Raw genomic sequence first — 18366 nt, 5'->3', positions numbered from 1 at the left:
ATTGTTAAAAATATCAAGACCTGAATGATTGACAAAGCCATTATCTTTCCATCAATATCACAAATTTGAATGATGCATTGTTACAAAACCCAAATTCTATTTGTGTGAGACAAAGGAAAAGAGGAACTCAAAATTGATGCTTGTTTCATTCAAAACTTATACAAGATGGTTGAAATATATTTTAGCAATTGCTGGAATTGATACCAAGAAATTCAAAGTTCATTCTAAAAGGACTGCTTCAACTTCAAAGACCATAACCTAGAGCTGACCTTGAAACATTGGAGACTGCAAATTGATCTTCTGCTAAGACATTTTGTCAGTTTTATTGTAGAAGAAGAGAAGATGCTAAAGCCTAGAGAACCATTCCACATATGATTCTCTCAACTGCCTTGAGACTACTATGTAAAGTAATCCAGGATCCGATTTATTTCGTGGATCCTTCCTGTGCACTATATAGATGGGGTTGTTTTGATATAAATAATTGAAACACCATTGGACTTTAATTTTTTTTATGACTACCCTTTTGTTGACAAACATTGAAGTATGCCAGTTGAACCCTGAACACCTTTGCTGATGGGTAGAATGAACCCCATATCCGAGCATTATTTGGAAAGTGACTGATAAGGGGCATTCTTTGAATACCAGCCAAAGCTGGAAGGGTTTAGTTCCCACCCTTTTTATATGTTCATTGTGCATAGTTGATGTTACTACCCAGCACAAATTTTTGTTGTGAAGAAGCATATTTTTGTTTGACGAAGTGGCACAGACAACACTGGGTTTTATAGCAGTAAGGACAAAGGGCAGATCAAAGGTGACTTTTTCTTTCATGCTCTCTCTAGTAGCATGTGATGTCAATATTCGAACTAAGATGCCATTTGAATCCTTCCAGCTCTGTCTGTCATACAGAGAATGCTCCTCATCTATCACATTCTGAGTAATGCTTGGATGAGAGATCCAGCAATTCCCCCTTTGTATGCTGTTTCACTTAGTTTATGTATATTTGTGATTCAGTTTGGTACAGAAGTCACAAGGTGTTCTTACTGAGGTAAATAAAGTTATCCTGATGGAATTTTGTAGAAAAGCCATGAGGTTTTCTTATTAAAGTAAAAAGAGTATCTGTCATGAGGTTTTCTCATTAATGTAAATAAAGTACCTGCCATGAGGTTTTCTTTTTAATGTAAATAGAGTACCTGCCATGAGGTTTTCTCATTAATGTAAATAGAGTACCTGCCATGAGGTTTTTGTTTTAATGCAAATAGAGTACCTGCTGTGAGGTTTTCTTATTAATGTAAATAGTATACCTGTTGTGAGGTTTTCTTATTAATGTAAATAGAGTACCTGCTGTGAGGATTGCTTATTAATGTAAATAGTGTACCTGTTGTGAGGTTTTCTTATTAATGTAAATAGAGCACCTGCCATGAGGTTTTCTTTTTAATGTAAATAGAGTACCTGCCATGAGGTTTTCTCATTAATGTAAATAGAGTACCTGTCATGAGGTTTTCTTTTTAATGTAAATAGAGCACCTGCCGTGAGGTTTTCTTTTTAATGTAAATAGAGCACCTGCTGTGAGGTTTTCTTTTAATGTAAATAGAGCACCTGCCGTGAGATTTTCTTTTTAATGTAAATAGAATACCTGCTGTGAGGTTTTCTTATTAATGTAAATAGAGTACATGCTATGAGGTTTTCTTATTAATGTAAATAGAGTACCTGCTGTGAGGTTTTCTTTTTAATGTAAATAGAGTATGTGCCGTGAGGTTTTCTTATTAATGTAAATAGAGTATATTTCATGAGGTTTTCTTTTTAATGTAAATAGAGTACCTGCTGTGAGGATTGCTTATTAATGTAAATAGTGTACCTGTTGTGAGGTTTTCTTATTAATGTAAATAGAGCACCTGCCATGAGGTTTTCTTTTTAATGTAAATAGAGTACCTGCCATGAGGTTTTCTCATTAATGTAAATAGAGTACCTGTCATGAGGTTTTCTTTTTAATATAAATAGAGCACCTGCCGTGAGGTTTTCTTTTTAATGTAAATAGAGCACCTGCCATGAGATTTTCTTTTTAATGTAAATAGAATACCTGCTGTGAGGTTTTCTTATTAATGTAAATAGAGTACCTGCAATGAGGTTTACTTATTAATGTAAATAGAGTACCTGCCAAAAAGCATATTAGCATCTACTTTGACAAGAATTTCTTTTTAAAAATCTATTTTAATTTTTTCATTTTGAAAATGGCAGGGTCTGGGGACAGATGAGAAAGTACTCATAGAGATTATATGTACCCGCACCAACCAACAGATCAAGGACTTTAAAGCGGCATACAAAACACGTAAGTTATTTAACAACCAATCTTGATATGTTCCAAGTATTAAGCTGTGAGATTAGGCAGAATATTTTGTGACATTTAGTTATTCAGGCATAAAAATGCAAATGAACTTTTACATTTAATCTTATCAGACAACATGGATGCCTTCAGTGTCTGAATTTTAGACCATTCTTGATGATAAACCCTTCTCACCCCTAAACAGAATTGTGGCAGAAATTTATGCAAAGTATTTTTTATTATTAGCCCACCGCCTACATTTTAAAAATTTAATCAAGCCAGTCTTGATGGCTCTAATGGATGCCAAATTTAACATTTGAGACTCAAGGTGATTGACTTTACTCTTCCCTGAGCATTTGAAGTTATTGTTGCCATTGTCACTATCTCTATCCAGGTAGGAAACCCATCCCTTCCTGGAGCAGTTTTGAAAATTTGAATACAAAATGTCAGCACGCTTACCAAACATAAGAAAGACAATGTTTTGAAAAATCAATATACAGAATATCAGTACAATCCATGAATAAGAAGTTTTCATTTACTAATCTTCACATCAGTTTGAAAATTACATTTAGAAGATTGTAAGCAATTACTGGCATGATTACTGTCAGAAATTTAATTTGAAGTCGTATATAATGGTATTTTAATTTTAAAACAGCATACATTTCTATAACAATCGTGACAAAAAATGATAAACCAGTGTCAGAGTTTAACCATCTGCTAACAGTGACAAGATATATGTACAATTACCAGCCAATGAGAATGTCAAGATACATGTACATATACCATCCAATCACAGTGTCAAGATACATGTACATGTACCAGCCAATCACAGTGTCAAGATACATGTACATGTATCAGCCAATCACAGTGTCAAGAGACATGAACATGGACCAGACAATGACAGTGTCAAGATACAAGTACATTTACCAGCCAGTCACAGTGTCAAGATACATGTACATGTGCCAGCCAATGACAGTGTCAAGAGACATGAACATATACCAGCCAATCACAGTGTCAAGATACATGTACATGTACCAGCCAGTGAACATAAAAGCGTCAACATACATATACATGACAAAAGGGTTAAAGCATTAGATAGAAGTGGCTGGCACTAATTTCATTCATTTTCATAAAGATTTGATCTTGTAAACAATGAAATTTTGCTTTACAAATTAAACATCTATCAATGTAACGAAAAGTTCATAAAATGTTTGTTCTCTCTTAACTGATAGAGTACAAAGAGTAGCTCTAAATTGTTTCCCGTCTGAGTGTAAAAATACTAGTTGTGGAGTACCACAGTTATTCATCCTTGGATCTCTGTTATTCATTCTTTTGATTAACTACTTAACCTTTAAGATATAAAATTCAGTTTCTTCCACTGGCATATATGCAGATGACTACACTGAGTTAGTATCAGTGTATATGCAGATGACACTACACTGAGTTAGTATCAGTGTATAAACTATTTTCAGGACATAATGAACTATATAAAAATTTTACAAACATATGAAAGAATATTCTTAAGAAAGGCCAAGTTTGTGTATAAAGAATTCAGAAAAGCCAATCCTGCCTACATAAACAATATCTTTCACTAAAGAGATGCTGATGGTACTCCAAATTTAAGTTATGTTAGAAGTTAAAATTACATTATACCAAAGCAAAAGAAGGAATTGTTTATAAAGAGCTTTCAGTGTATTGGTACACTGGCATGCAGCATTATTCCCAGTGACATAAAGCAGGTTCCTAGCATTCTTTTCACATGCAGGGTCTTAAATGGATGAAATCTTAAGACACTCTAACACAGGTCTAAGTAATATAAACACCTACTGCTTTTCTCTGCTTGTAAATCTTTTTCACCAGTCAATTTTTCAATATAATATGATAATTTATTTATTTGTTTGTGCTCATTGTTAATTGTTTACCATGAGCTTCAAGCTTTGTTTAATTTTCAGAATAACTCAGTTCTTCAGTGTTATGCCAAATTGCTGTCGCATTATATAACAAAAGGCCTCAAGGTAGATTAGTTCCTGTAAATAATTGAGTTATGTTCTCTAAATAAAGTCATTATTACTATTATTACTATGATTATTAAGGGTCAACATACATGTATGCATACCAGGCAATGAATCATAATATGTCAAGTTACATGTATGTGTACCAGTCACTGAATCATAAAGCATCAACATATATGTGCATATAACTGGTGAATTATAAAAATCACTTGGTCATAATTAGATGTGAAACCATTAATTTACATTTCAATGTATTGATACTTTATTCATATCAATACAAATCAATACAAAACAATACTTACCCTATGCAAGTTCCTATAATCTTCAGTAGTCATGATTAGTTATTAATTGCTTGTCTTTTTATTCTTTAAATTGAGAATTCAGCTGGGAAAACAGTCTCAGACATCCATACTCACTTCTATCTTTTTAACAAAACAAGCTAATGACAATAACCTTCAACAAATGAACACAAGGTGTGAAACTCACATGGTCTGAAAATGCCCCTGCCCTGCCTATCCCATGGCAATTATTCATCCCATCAGCATGTTCAGTCACATATAACATATGTTAATGTAAAGGAGACATTCCAGAGTTGTTCCCCATGTGTGATTTAAGTATACGTCACTGTAAAGGAGACATTTCAGAGTTGTTCCCCATGTGTGATTTAAGTACAGTAAGTTTACTGATCATTTAAGCTTCTCTGTTGCTTCATATCTTGTCTACTTGAGTTGCATTTAAAGGCTTTGCTTCCAGTGTGTCATGCAGTGACTAGTGGTTATTGTTTGTTCACATCCAGGATAAAACAATAACTACCAGACATAACTAGCTTAATCATTGCATGACATGCCTGAAGCATTGTATTAAAGCTCAATCCAAATAGATACAAATCATTTATGCCATGCAAAACAATAGGCGCAGTGACCAAAGTGAGACCTGCATCTGATCAAAAAGAACAGCATTAAATCACTGACAAATAACACGTCTGGTTGGAAGATTTCTTTTCTTTATCTTGTTTTGGATGAGAATAGGATATGAACAGATGATAAGTCAATATAAGTCTGTAATTTGCATCATGGAAATAAACCAATAAGCAGCACCACCTTAACACTGACAGATTTACTATCGATGAATAAAAGTCAAGTTGATATGTGTATTGATAATGTATTGTATGATAGGGTGTGTATCATGAATCATATCAATATACTGCACAGATGTATTATTTAACCCCTAGTCATGAAGGCCAGTAGTGTTGAGCTTGTAGGTACAGTCCACTACACTATCTAGAACCTCACTGGGCACAATGGTTGGTATTGAGTCTTCAGTGGTTGGTATTGAGTCTTCATTAGTTGATATTGAGTCTTCATTGGTTGGTATTGAGTCATCAGTGGTTGGTATTGAGTCTTCAGTGGTTGGTATTGAGTCTTCATTGGCTGGTATTGAGTCTTCTGTCAGAATCAGTGGTTGGTATTCAGTCTTCAGTGGTTGGTATTCAGTCTTCAATGGTTGGTATTGAGTCTTCATCATCTTCATTGCTTCCATGAGCATAAACAGGGTAGCTTCTTAGGGATCACAAATATTTCAAACAATATCTTCAATTGTTGGTATCGCATGTGTCACTGTTGGAATTAACCACATCTGAGAAATCGTTATCCTTGTTACCAGATGCAAGTAGGCATAATACATTACACACCTAAGCAAAGGGAACATCATAAACATTTATGATTGTTATCACTGGCAATGACATATATTTTGTGTACTAAACCATGCCTTAAAAAACCTCATCTATTTTCACAACATTCACAATTCAGAATGAACATGAGGGAGATTTACCTCAAGTTTTATGAAATTAGTGAATAAAATTCCTGGAAAAAATATAAATTATTTTCAAGCTGTACTCAATTCTTTCTCAGCTTACAAAAAGAAATATACTGGATGATACAATGACATTGTGTAATCACACATTAATTAACACATTAATTGGACAGAAAATAACTAATGTAGATGTACTCTTCTCATACATGGGTACTCATTGCTGCACTACAGATTCCTGGATTTACAAAATGATCAATGTCACAAGGAAATCGTGTATGCACACATTAATAAGCTGAACTTATCCTCATTTTATTCAGACAACTAAAACTTGCAATGAGAGTTGTCACCTGGCAGCCTAGAATTAGGAAATGATTGAAATAATGAAAAATATGTTCAGGACTTCAGCAACTTGTATCTGTTTTGTTAGGCTGAATTTATTTCAAAGAAGTTAAAAGCATAAGGAAAGGTATACAGACCATGTAAAATCAATGTTCACCTGTAGCAAAAACAATGCTTTTAATCTTCTTGTGAAAGTCAGTGAAGGACGTAATCAGGCTTTGCCGTATAAGAGGACTAAGATATTGAGTTTATGATTAGAGGTTTCAAAAAATGTTAATAGATTAGACGCTTGAAGAAATTTTGTTCATAGATTTGAGAGTTGCAAGAAATTTTGTTAAAATTGGTAATTAGTTTTTTCCAGGAACAGTGGTTTTATCTATCTCCACTAAGAGCACATTGTTAATCTGCACACACACACTTTAAGACTAATTTATCCACATACTAAAAGTTTATTTTTAAAAATGTGAATTTTATTTACATTCAGTATAGAGTAGAGGAACAAAAACTTTCAATGAGTACTTTTTTTAAAAAACTGAAGAAAAAGTTTATTTTCATTCTGACTAGTGTATGGTAAGGACCTTGAGGCTGACGTAGCAGGTGACACCTCAGGTCACTTCAAGCGACTACTGGTCAGTATTCTCCAGGCCAATCGTGATGAGAGTAAGGAGTTTGATCGCAACAAAGCCAAGCAAGATGCCCAGGCACTGCTCGAGGCAGGTGAAAAAAAATGGGGCACCGATGAATCCAGGTATAATGTTTAATGACCACAGTATGCCATGTGGAAAAAACATGATTTTTTTTCTAAGCCAGTATTCCAGTGAACAATTAGAACCCAACAGTTAAAACTCTGATTAATACCTATGCCATATACTGCAGATTTAACGTCTCACTTGCTTTATATAGTGAATTCCTGTACACCATTAGAACCTGCCGCGGTTCAGTGCAATTAAGGAGTTGGACTAAACAGTAAAGATGGGCACAGGTTTGATTGTCACCATCAAAACTGCTCTGATTGGCTCCTGTAATGTGTCTTGGGCAAAACACTGTATGCTACTTATCTCAACATGTTATAACCATCAAAAGTGTTACTGTGTCATACAACATCAAACCAAACAAGTCTAATGAGAAATGTTTTGAAGAAGCAAATAGTGTACAACTGTCATGCAGTTTTAAAGATCAAAAGAATTTCTCAGAAAGGGATAAACAAAATCACTCATCAACTCATACAACAGAAAGAAATATAATTTCTTGTGAATACTCTGATCTGACATGGCAGATGGTTAAAGGAGAATGGCTTTAAACTGATGACAGTGAAAACTGTTTTTCATATGGCAGATGGTTACAGGAAAATGGCTTTAAGTTGATGACAGTGAATACTGTTTTTTATATAGCAGATGGTAACAGGAAAATGGCATATGATTGATAACACCATGCACTTTGCCACATTTATCAGAGTCATTGATGTCTTTTACATGCACTATAATGTGCACTGTCATCAGTCCAGTGTGAAAAGGAACATGCTATTATCATCAGATAAATAATGTATGTTTATGTTTTTGTCTCAAATTTCTATTAAATGTGCAAAAAGGTACTGTCAGTATAGCTGATTTTACTGACCTCTCTAAGAAATATTAACCCTGTACCGTCAGTATAGCTGATTTTACTGACCTCTCTAAGAAATATTAACCCTGTACCATCAGTATAGCTGATTTTACGGACCTCTCTAAGAAATATTAACCCTGTACTGTCAGTATAGCTGATTTTACGGACCTCTCTAAGAAATATTAACCCTGTACCGTCAGTATAGCTGATTTTACGGACCTCTCTAAGAAATATTAACCCTGTACTGTCAGTATAGCTGATTTTACGGACCTCTCTAAGAAATATTAACCCTGTACTGTCAGTATGGCTGATTTTACGGACCTCTCTAAGAAATATTAACCCTGTACCATCAGTATAGCTGATTTTACGGACCTCTCTAAGAAATATTAACCCTGTACCATCAGTATAGCTGATTTTACTGACCTCTCTAAGAAATATTAACCCTGTACCATCAGTATAGCTGATTTTACTGACCTCTCTAAGAAATATTAACCCTGTACCATCAGTATAGCTGATTTTACTGACCTCTCTAAGAAATATTAACCCTGTACTGTCAGTATAGCTGATTTTACGGACCTCTCTAAGAAATATTAACCCTGTACAGTCAGTATAGCTGATTTTACGGACCTCTCTAAGAAATATTAACCCTGTACCATCAGTATAGCTGATTTTACGGACCTCTCTAAGAAATATTAACCCTGTACCATCAGTATAGCTGATTTTGCAGACCTCACAAAAAATATTAACCTTTACCTATAGTCTTAATAATTTATATTTTGGGTTGCAGGTTTAATGTTATCCTTGTGTCTAGAAGCTACCCTCAGCTGAGAGCAACATTCCAGGAGTATGCCAAGTTGGCAAACAAGGACATTGATGATACAATACAAAGTGAGATGTCTGGCAACCTCAAAGATAGCATGCTGACAATAGGTTAGTATACAAAAAAGGTATGAATTTTTGTTATAAAATCTCAGTGATATGGAAATCATTATACATCTCTCCCTTGATAACTTGTGTACAAATGGGTAAAAAAAAACATAGACCGCACTATAAGCAAGGGCGTGAGTTATTGAGCGACCTCCATAACAACATGAAATGATGCCATCCTCACTGAACATGGAGAAAACTGTAAGGGGGGGGGTTGCAAACTGGACTGTTTAATGCCTCAGAATACTTGTTTTAAAATTGCTTTGGGAATAATTGTCAATACAGCGTTTTTTGTAACTAAGTTATACGTTTTTATATAAAAATGACCTTTATTTTCAAGATGCCCAACAACTGAGAGATCGTTAACATTACTCCAACTGGTTTCAACAACCATCACATGTACACAGAAACATTGTGTATTACAACATTGCTTTATGTTGTTGAGTAGTCAGGTTCCCTGACCCATATGCTCCCTGCCTTGCTCTCTACTATATTGGAATGCAACACAAGAAGCATACTCACCAGGGAACCAGACTAGTTATTGATTCAAATTCACAATCAAACAAGATTCCCATTATTAAAAATATACGAAACATTTAGTTTGTGAAACAGCCATCAATGTCAACAATTTTTTTTCTTTTTCTTAGTAAAATATTGATGACATGATGTTATTATTAAGTAATAGTGAAACTGCTAATCCATGAGGAAATCTTCAAGTGCCAATTCAGTAATTACAAATTTACTACTAACTCTGAAAGTGGCTTCTCATTAATAAAACATATCTGTGAAACAGAATTTGACGTCATCAAGCATTCATTTCACTTGGTTGTCTTGCTGTCTTTGATCACGTTTGTGAATGAGTATGCTGATTTATGGTAGTTTAATTATTATGTTCACCCAAAGACACAACAAAATACTTATATATAATGGTGTAGCACAGTTTGGACAGACAACAAAATACTTATATATAATGGTGTAGCACAGTTGGACAGACAACAAAATACTTATATATAATGGTGTGGCACAGTTTGGACAGACAACAAACTACTTACATATAATGGTGTAGCACAGTTTGGACAGACAACAAAATACTTATATATAATGGTATAGCACAGTTTGGACAGACAACAAAATATTTATATATAATGGTGTAGCACAGTTTGGACAGACAACAAAATACTTATATATAATGGTGTAGCACAGTTGGACAGACAACAAAATACTTATATATAATGGTGTGGCACAGTTTGGACAGACAACAAACTACTTACATATAATGGTGTAGCACAGTTTGGACAGACAACAAAATACTTATATATAATGGTGTAGCACAGTTTGGACAGACAACAAAATACTTATATATAATGGTGTAGCACAGTTTGGACAGACAACAAAATACTTGTATATAATGGTGTAGCACAGTTTGGACAGACAACAAAATACTTATATATAATGGTGTAGCACAGTTTGGACAGACAACAAAATACTTATATATAATGGTGTAGCATAGTTTGGACAGACAACAAAATACTTATATATAATGGTGTAGCACAGCTTGGGCAAACAGCAAAATACTTGTATATAACGGTGTAGCACAGTTTGGACAGACAACAAAATACTTGTATATAATGGTGTAGCACAGTTTGGACAGACAACAAACTGCTTGTATATAACGGTGTAGCACAGTTTGGACAGACAACAAACTACTTATATATAACGGTTTAGCACAGTTGGACAGACAACAAAATACTTATATATAATGGTGTAGCACAGTTTGGACAGACAACAAACTACTTACATATAATGGTGTAGCATAGTTTGGACAGACAACAAACTACTTATGTATAATGGTGTAGCACAGTTTGGACATACAACAAAATACTTATGTATAATGGTGTAGCACAGTTTGGACAGACAACAAAATACTTATATATAATGGTGTATCAGTTTTAAGGCATGCGAGTGGTGTGGAGGGTATACAATCTATCACCCATGGGTGTAAAATTGATCAAAAAAACATTCGTATCAGTACTGGGGATCAATTGAAAAATAGGGGCGGGTCAAGAATGTAGTGAATTTTCATCTGATCTGTACTTTTTCAGCTTGATATAGGTAATTTCAATTTATGCTACATACTCTCCCCCCCCCCCCCCCCGAAATTACAAATAAACAAACATGCACAATTAACAAACAAATGCATTGTCCATTCATAATTTTATTAGTTCATTTTCCCTTTACTTCATGGTCATACTTTTAACAGCCTGCTTCATCCTTTTGGAGCAATATTATAAACCAACACATTACATACAACATATGCCAATACAAAAACCCAAATAAATCTATTGCCTGTTGTAAAATGTAATCATTCATCAGTTTTATTGTCCCTCATCCTAGAGCAAATTTATCCAAAACTCAAAGAGGCTAATGATTCATCTTTTCTTCAATAAGTTCCACGTAAACTTTAAATCTTTCTCTTAGTGCAGCAGAGTTATAGATCAACAGAGACTACAATGACCCCATGACTTTATCATCTACATAATGCACTAGTCTCTGTAAATTTACTGATTTATTTGTTGTGAAAGAATGCCTTAGGTGATAATGTGTTCTTCAAATATCTTTTGACGAATAAGAGCAGAATGGTTTTGAAAATTCTTAAACGCTGTCACAAAAGGATTATTCACTTTTTCAGTCTTTGCAATCATGCAGTCGCAAGTCACAAATCACGCTGGTAATCCCACTGGACGTGCCGTATTCCAGAAGTATTTTCTACATTTTTCATTAAAGAAACAATCCACAGTTACTCTTTCTGTTCAGCTTCTTTCACTTTGTTCGCTAGTGATTCTGAGTATGCACCTTTTTCATCTGGAGATCATTTTCTAGTCCAACAGGCACTGAGGTTAGTTTGTCTGGTTGACATGTTGCTGAGCTCGATGGAAATTGTGACATATGGGAAAGCTACTCTGCCATAACAATGCCTATGCTCGAAGTATACACGATGCCATCCCTTGTCCTATGCATTGGATATTAAATAAATCCTGATTGCATTTTGCAAATCCTTTGTATAAAAATAAACATGGCAACAAAATGTGTGTCAGATATCTCACATGTGCATCACTGAAGCACAAATGTGCATAATAGGAAACAATGGTACAGAACCTGCAGGGGAGCATTAATTGTTTTTCTTTTTAGATTTTAATATATAATTACATTTTCATTCAGGAGAAGCATTGCACACTAGAACAAATTGGTTTAGCTGTAAGTTTTGTTTTTCATACAATCCATTCCAAAATCCCATTGTATATATACCGTAATCATGTAATTTTTCCTACATGAAAAAATAATTATTAATTTCAGCGTACGAAAAATTATATGTAAAATAAATAATTATCATTTGGCAGTACTGACCTTGTACGAAAAATAAAGGGATCGTACCTGAACAATTTCTTCAGAACACACGCTACTAATGGTACAAACATACAAAGTAAGCATATATTTTCTGTTTCATTCTGCTCTCAACTCAAGAATCTAATTACAATAAAAATAAAAGCACTCAAAAAGATTTTTGTTGTTATTAGTGAATGAGAGAGAGAGAGGATTATGTCTCAGTGTGCAAACTCATCTGCATTTAGAGCATATGTAGCTGTTATGTTGTGTAATGTTGCAAAATGATTAAGATGGCTTGAACATGTATTAGTTATGGGTATTATTTATTGGTAAATTGTACGCAATGATATGAGTTCACGTTGTCAAGAAATTAAGTGCAACTTGTATTTTTACAGCAACAGTAATCTCATTATCAAATTGCAGTAAAAAAAATAAAGAACTTGAAATCATGTTTTAGTTAATGCGTGTGAGTGTGCACACGTGTGTGTGTGTGTGTGTGTGTGTGTGTGTGTGTGTGAGAGAGAGAGAGAGATGAAACAAAATTTTGTCAGTGTACAAGACCGTATTTATTCAAGGTGGTTTTTATTTGTAGCTTTCGCAAAGAGAAAAAAAGACTATTTTCAGTTATCTGATGATTGTGATAATCCTCATGTATCACGACCCTACTATATTCCATTAACAATAAACACCGTTAATCAGTGTTTCATTATCGTATTAAGTATATTATTCATTGTCACAACAACCACATGGCTATACAGTGTTATTTACATGGTAATTAAACATGCTTAGCGCATTGGTTATCCAGATGAAACCAGATTGAGGGCAAGCATAGACAGAAGAGGTCAAATTAGCGAGGCTGCCAGTAGGGAAATGAGGTTCTCGTTAGGGAAATGAAAATTTGTCAATGTGCTATTGAAGCCGTTGTCCATACAGCAGATCTTATGACGGCAAGTGATCATACACATGTTATTCGAACTTGCCAATAAAGATAATAGTGGGGTATATCATAGAATAGATTTGCAATAAAATGTTATTATATCCCAGTAGAAAACAAAACAAAGCACTTAAAGGATAGCATATGTATATATATGAATCGATTTAACGGAGTCTGTGACTTTCAAATTTACAATGGAAAATGACAAAGTTTTTATGTTTTATGTTTGTATGACTATAATGAAACAATAGGACCAGTTAACCAATGGTCTGTGGTCTTCACTTTAGCATGTACTGAGATGTAATTTTTGCTGGATAAGAAAACATCAAATGGCTTCCGAACTCATTTTATAATGCACATGCTATTTTGTTACGGTGATGGACTTAATAAGAAGAACTAATTAATGATATTATTTAAAGGTATGACCTGTGAAGACCTTTGTCAGTTGTTAATAAACACCATCAGATATTGTAATGACAATAAGAGAGGTTATGCACATGGGCTTCTGCAGGACTTTTTGTGGGTGTGGGGTGTCAGTCAGTCACTGCCAGGAGATTTAGTATAGTAAGCAGTCTGAAAGTAAAGCTGATATTTACTAAGCATTTTGAACTCAATCTTGTGACATATTTTCAGCTTTGTTTGCACGATTAAACTTGTAGGAATTTATATTTATGTCTGTATATATATTTGCATTATGACTTTGGGGGGGGGGCGGATCATGTGATCCCCCCTTGATCTATGCTGCAGATGCCCATGCTTACGTATCAATCATTGTATTTTCTCACCAATAATTATTAATTTTTGTAAAAACAAAATGGCAATAAGGTATTTTTTTTCTTTTTTGCAAAAGTAAATCATCTTAGTTGAAATTTTTTGTCTGATAATTAAATGGATTTTTTTGAAAAACACAAAGTGATATGTACAAAAAAATTATGATATATTTAAATAATTATAATTTTGATAACTGGATTGTGTATGAAAAATTAAAGGGTACAAAAAATACATGAAATACGGTAATAAGAAACTAGTGTGAGTTCACTGATCGTATTGACAATAAATGCATCATAACTGATATTTTCGGTTAGTGAAGTAATAAAACCGTGCTGTATATGTTGAACAAGTGGCTTACATACTGTATAGTTTACAGCTGTTGTACTCTCTCTTGTTTTTTCTCTCTCTTTCTCTCTCATAAACTTGAGAGAAATATATCAATATTATGATCAAGCATTATCATGAGGAATTTATTTGTCCAAATTATTAATAATATAAACTTATCCGTTCCCCAAAATGATGCAGAAACAAAATAGCTTTTGTCGCTGACATTTTGAACATTTTTAGTTCATCTCTATACAGACATTATTAATGTACAAAGCGTATTCTCTCCCAATTTTTGTAAAAATTGATCTACAAATACAAAATTTGCCATTTCTGGGGCAGTTCTGGCAAGAATACGACAGAAGTTCAGCACTAAACGTGTTCATGTTCAGAGTGTTTTAAATGAAAGTGTAAGTAGAAGTAAGAGGTAATCAACCAAACCTAATATAAATATATGCATAATTCGCACATTATTTCAAAACAAAAAACAAAGTTTTATAAATCTTATCATTGTCTTTTATGCACACTGCATTCCGATACATAATTTAGGATAAATATTTTTCATCAATATGCATGACAGCTTTTCAATCTACACATTTATAACCCATGAATAGGTTCCTCGGAGAAGAAAACCATTGGCAATTTAATTGTTAATTTCCTTTATTAAAAGCAGTCCGGATGAAAATCATACACATAATTAAGGAAGAGAGAAAGTCGTATTTTGTCTGTATAAGTTTCATCTGGGTCCAAGTATGGGCCGAAACTCTTGCATTACCTATCCCTTTATTAGACATGTCACCTGGTCTTGTCATGGGAGACATATTAGTATTGCCAGAATAGGATATTTCATATCTGAGGAATTGTTTGTTTTTTCCCACACATATGTTCATCTATAATTGCAAGAAAATATCCAGATCTATGTATTCATTACCATTTTTATGCATTATTCCAAGAGTTATTTATTACCAATCCAAAGTCATTAGTTTTCTCCCAGGGCTCTGCAGTTTTCTCCACCATTAGAGTCAACCTGAGGTCTCCTGCATTAATGTCAACACCTGAAGTCTCCATTATTACAGGGTCAAGTTGAGGTCTCCACCATTAGAACCAACCTGAGGTCGCCACATTAGAACCAACCTGAGGTTGCCACCATTAGAACCAACCTGAGGTCGCCACATTAGAACCAACCTGAGGTTGCCACCATTAGAACCAACCTGAGGTCGCCACCATTAGAACCAACCTGAGGTCGCCACCATTAGAACCAACCTGAGGTATCCACCATTAGAACCAACCTGAGGTCGCCACATTAGAACCAACCTGAGGTTGCCACCATTAGAACCAACCTGAGGTCGCCACATTAGAACCAACCTGAGGTTGCCACCATTAGAACCAACCTGAGGTTGCCACCATTAGAACCAACCTGAGGTCACCACCATTAGAACCAACCTGAGGTCGCCACATTAGAACCAACCTGAGGTTGCCACCATTAGAACCAACCTGAAGTCGCCACATTAGAACCAACCTGAGGTCGCCACCATTAGAACCAACCTGAGGTCGCCACCATTAGAACCAACCTGAGGTATCCACCATTAGAACCAACCTGAGGTATCCACCATTAGAACCAACCTGAGGTCACCACCATTAGAACCAACCTGAGGTATCCACTTAAAGCACTGAAAATACATGACACAAGATGCTGGAATTTTCTTGTACAGTTGATACAAAAATGAATAAAACTTACAATAATTGTTTTTTTTAATTATTTTCAGTGCGTTGCATCAGAAGTAAGGCATCACACTTTGCTGAACAGTTGTACAAATCGGTGAAGTGTATGGTCACAGACAATGATACATTGTGTCGGGTGATTGTGTCCCGATGTGAAATTGATATGGTCAAGATAAAGGAAGAATTCAAGCGGAACTACAAACAGACCCTTGGCATGTTTATCACAGTAAGAATTTTGATATCAAGAAACATTCAGTGAAATGAAAGATGAACTTTCATTTTTTTGTGTTATTTGTACCACTCTTACAAATTTTGACATGGTGGAAACCTGACTGTAAAGAATGTAGAATGTGTCAATGCTGTGTTTACACCATGATTTCTTTGAGTTAACCATATTAGATGAGGATATTTATGTAGATTTATTTTAACTGTTGATGTCACATTGGAATTACTCTAGTGTAATTTACATGCTGATATAACTAGTATATCACCTTAATGTAATATGGGAATTACTCTTGTGTAACTTACATGCAGATGTAACTAGTATACAGTGTCATACTGGAATTACTCTAGTGTAATTTACTTACTGATATAGCTAGTATATCACCTTAATGTAATATGGGAATTACTCTTGTGTAACTTACATGCAGATGTAACTAGTATATCACCTTAATGTAATAGGGGAATTACTCTTGTATAACTTACATGCAGATGTAACTAGTATATCACCTTAATGTAATAGGGGAATTACTCTAGTGTAATTTACATGCTGATATAAATAGTATATCACCTTAATGTAATAGGGGAATTACTCTTGTGTAACTTACATGCAGATGTAACTAGTATACAGTGTCATACTGGAATTACTCTAGTGTAATTTACATGCTGATATAACTAGTATATCACCTTAATGTAATATGGGAATTACTCTTGTGTAACTTACATGCAGATGTAACTAGTATACAGTGTCATACTGGAATTACTCTAGTGTAATTTACATGCTGATATAACTAGTATATCACCTTAATTTAATATGGGAATTACTCTTGTGTAACTTACATGCAGATGTAACTAGTATATCACCTTAATGTAATAGGGGAATTACTCTTGTGTAACTTACATGCAGATGTAACTAGTATACAGTGTCATACTGGAATTACTCTAGTGTAATTTACATGCTGATGTAACTAGTATATCACCTTAATGTAATAGGGGAATTACTCTAGTGTAATTTACATGCTGATATAACTAGTATATCACCTTAATGTAATATGGGAATTACTCTAGTGTAATTTAAATGCTGATATAACCAGTATATCACCTTAATGTCATACTGGAATTATTCTAGTGTAATTTTTATGCTGATATAACTAGTATATCACTTTAATGTCATACTGGAACTATTTTAGTTTAATTTTTATGCTGATATAACTAGCATATACTGGAATTATTCTAGTGTAATTTTTATGCTGATATAACCAGTATATCACCTTAATGTCAAACTGGAATTACTCCTGTGTAATTTACACGCTGATGTAGCTAGTATATAATGTCAAACTGGAATTACTCCTGTGTAATTCACATGCTGATGTAGCTAGTATATAATGTCAAACTGGAATTACTCTTGTGTAATTCACATGCTGATATAACTAGTATATAATGTCAAACTGGAATTACTCCTGTGTAATTTACATGCTGATATAACTAGTATATAATGTCAGACTGGAATTACTCTTGTGTAATTTACATGCTGATGTAGCTAGTATATAATGTCAAACTGGAATTACTCCTGTGTAATTCACATGCTGATGTAGCTAGTATATAATGTCAAACTGGAATTACTCCTGTGTAATTCACATGCTGATGTAGCTAGTATATAATGTCAAACTGGAATTACTCCTGTGTAATTCACATGCTGATGTAGCTAGTATATAATGTCAAACTGGAATTACTCTTGTGTAATTCACATGCTGATATAACTAGTATATAATGTCAAACTGGAATTACTCTTGTGTAATTCACATGCTGATGTAGCTAGTATATAATGTCAAACTGGAATTACTCCTGTGTAATTCACATGCTGATGTAGCTAGTATATAATGTCAATCTGGAATTACTCTTGTGTAATTCACATGCTGATGTAGCTAGTATATAATGTCAAACTGGAATTACTCGTGTAATTCACATGCTGATATAACTAGTATATAATGTCAAACTGG

General features: G+C 34.2%; 1 protein-coding gene across 1 annotated transcript in view; it reads left to right on the top strand.

The window, feature by feature from the left end:
- Positions 1-18366, top strand: part of LOC149792072 (annexin A6-like) — a 126126-nt gene that overhangs the window by 94432 nt on the left and 13328 nt on the right. Inside the window, exons 18-21 of the mRNA XM_089970563.1 lie at positions 2236-2326; positions 7048-7231; positions 8873-9015; positions 16192-16373. Of these exons, the coding sequence (XP_089826689.1) occupies positions 2236-2326; positions 7048-7231; positions 8873-9015; positions 16192-16373 (600 nt within the window). The remainder of the gene's footprint in view (positions 1-2235; positions 2327-7047; positions 7232-8872; positions 9016-16191; positions 16374-18366) is intronic.

Source organism: Sinohyriopsis cumingii, chromosome 9, assembly GCF_028554795.1.
Source record: "Sinohyriopsis cumingii isolate HCF-2022 chromosome 9, ASM2855479v2, whole genome shotgun sequence".
NCBI classification, from domain to species: domain Eukaryota; kingdom Metazoa; phylum Mollusca; class Bivalvia; order Unionida; family Unionidae; genus Sinohyriopsis; species Sinohyriopsis cumingii.
The sequence above is the reverse complement of the archived record's forward strand: the minus strand, read 5'-3'. Positions and strand labels throughout refer to the sequence as shown.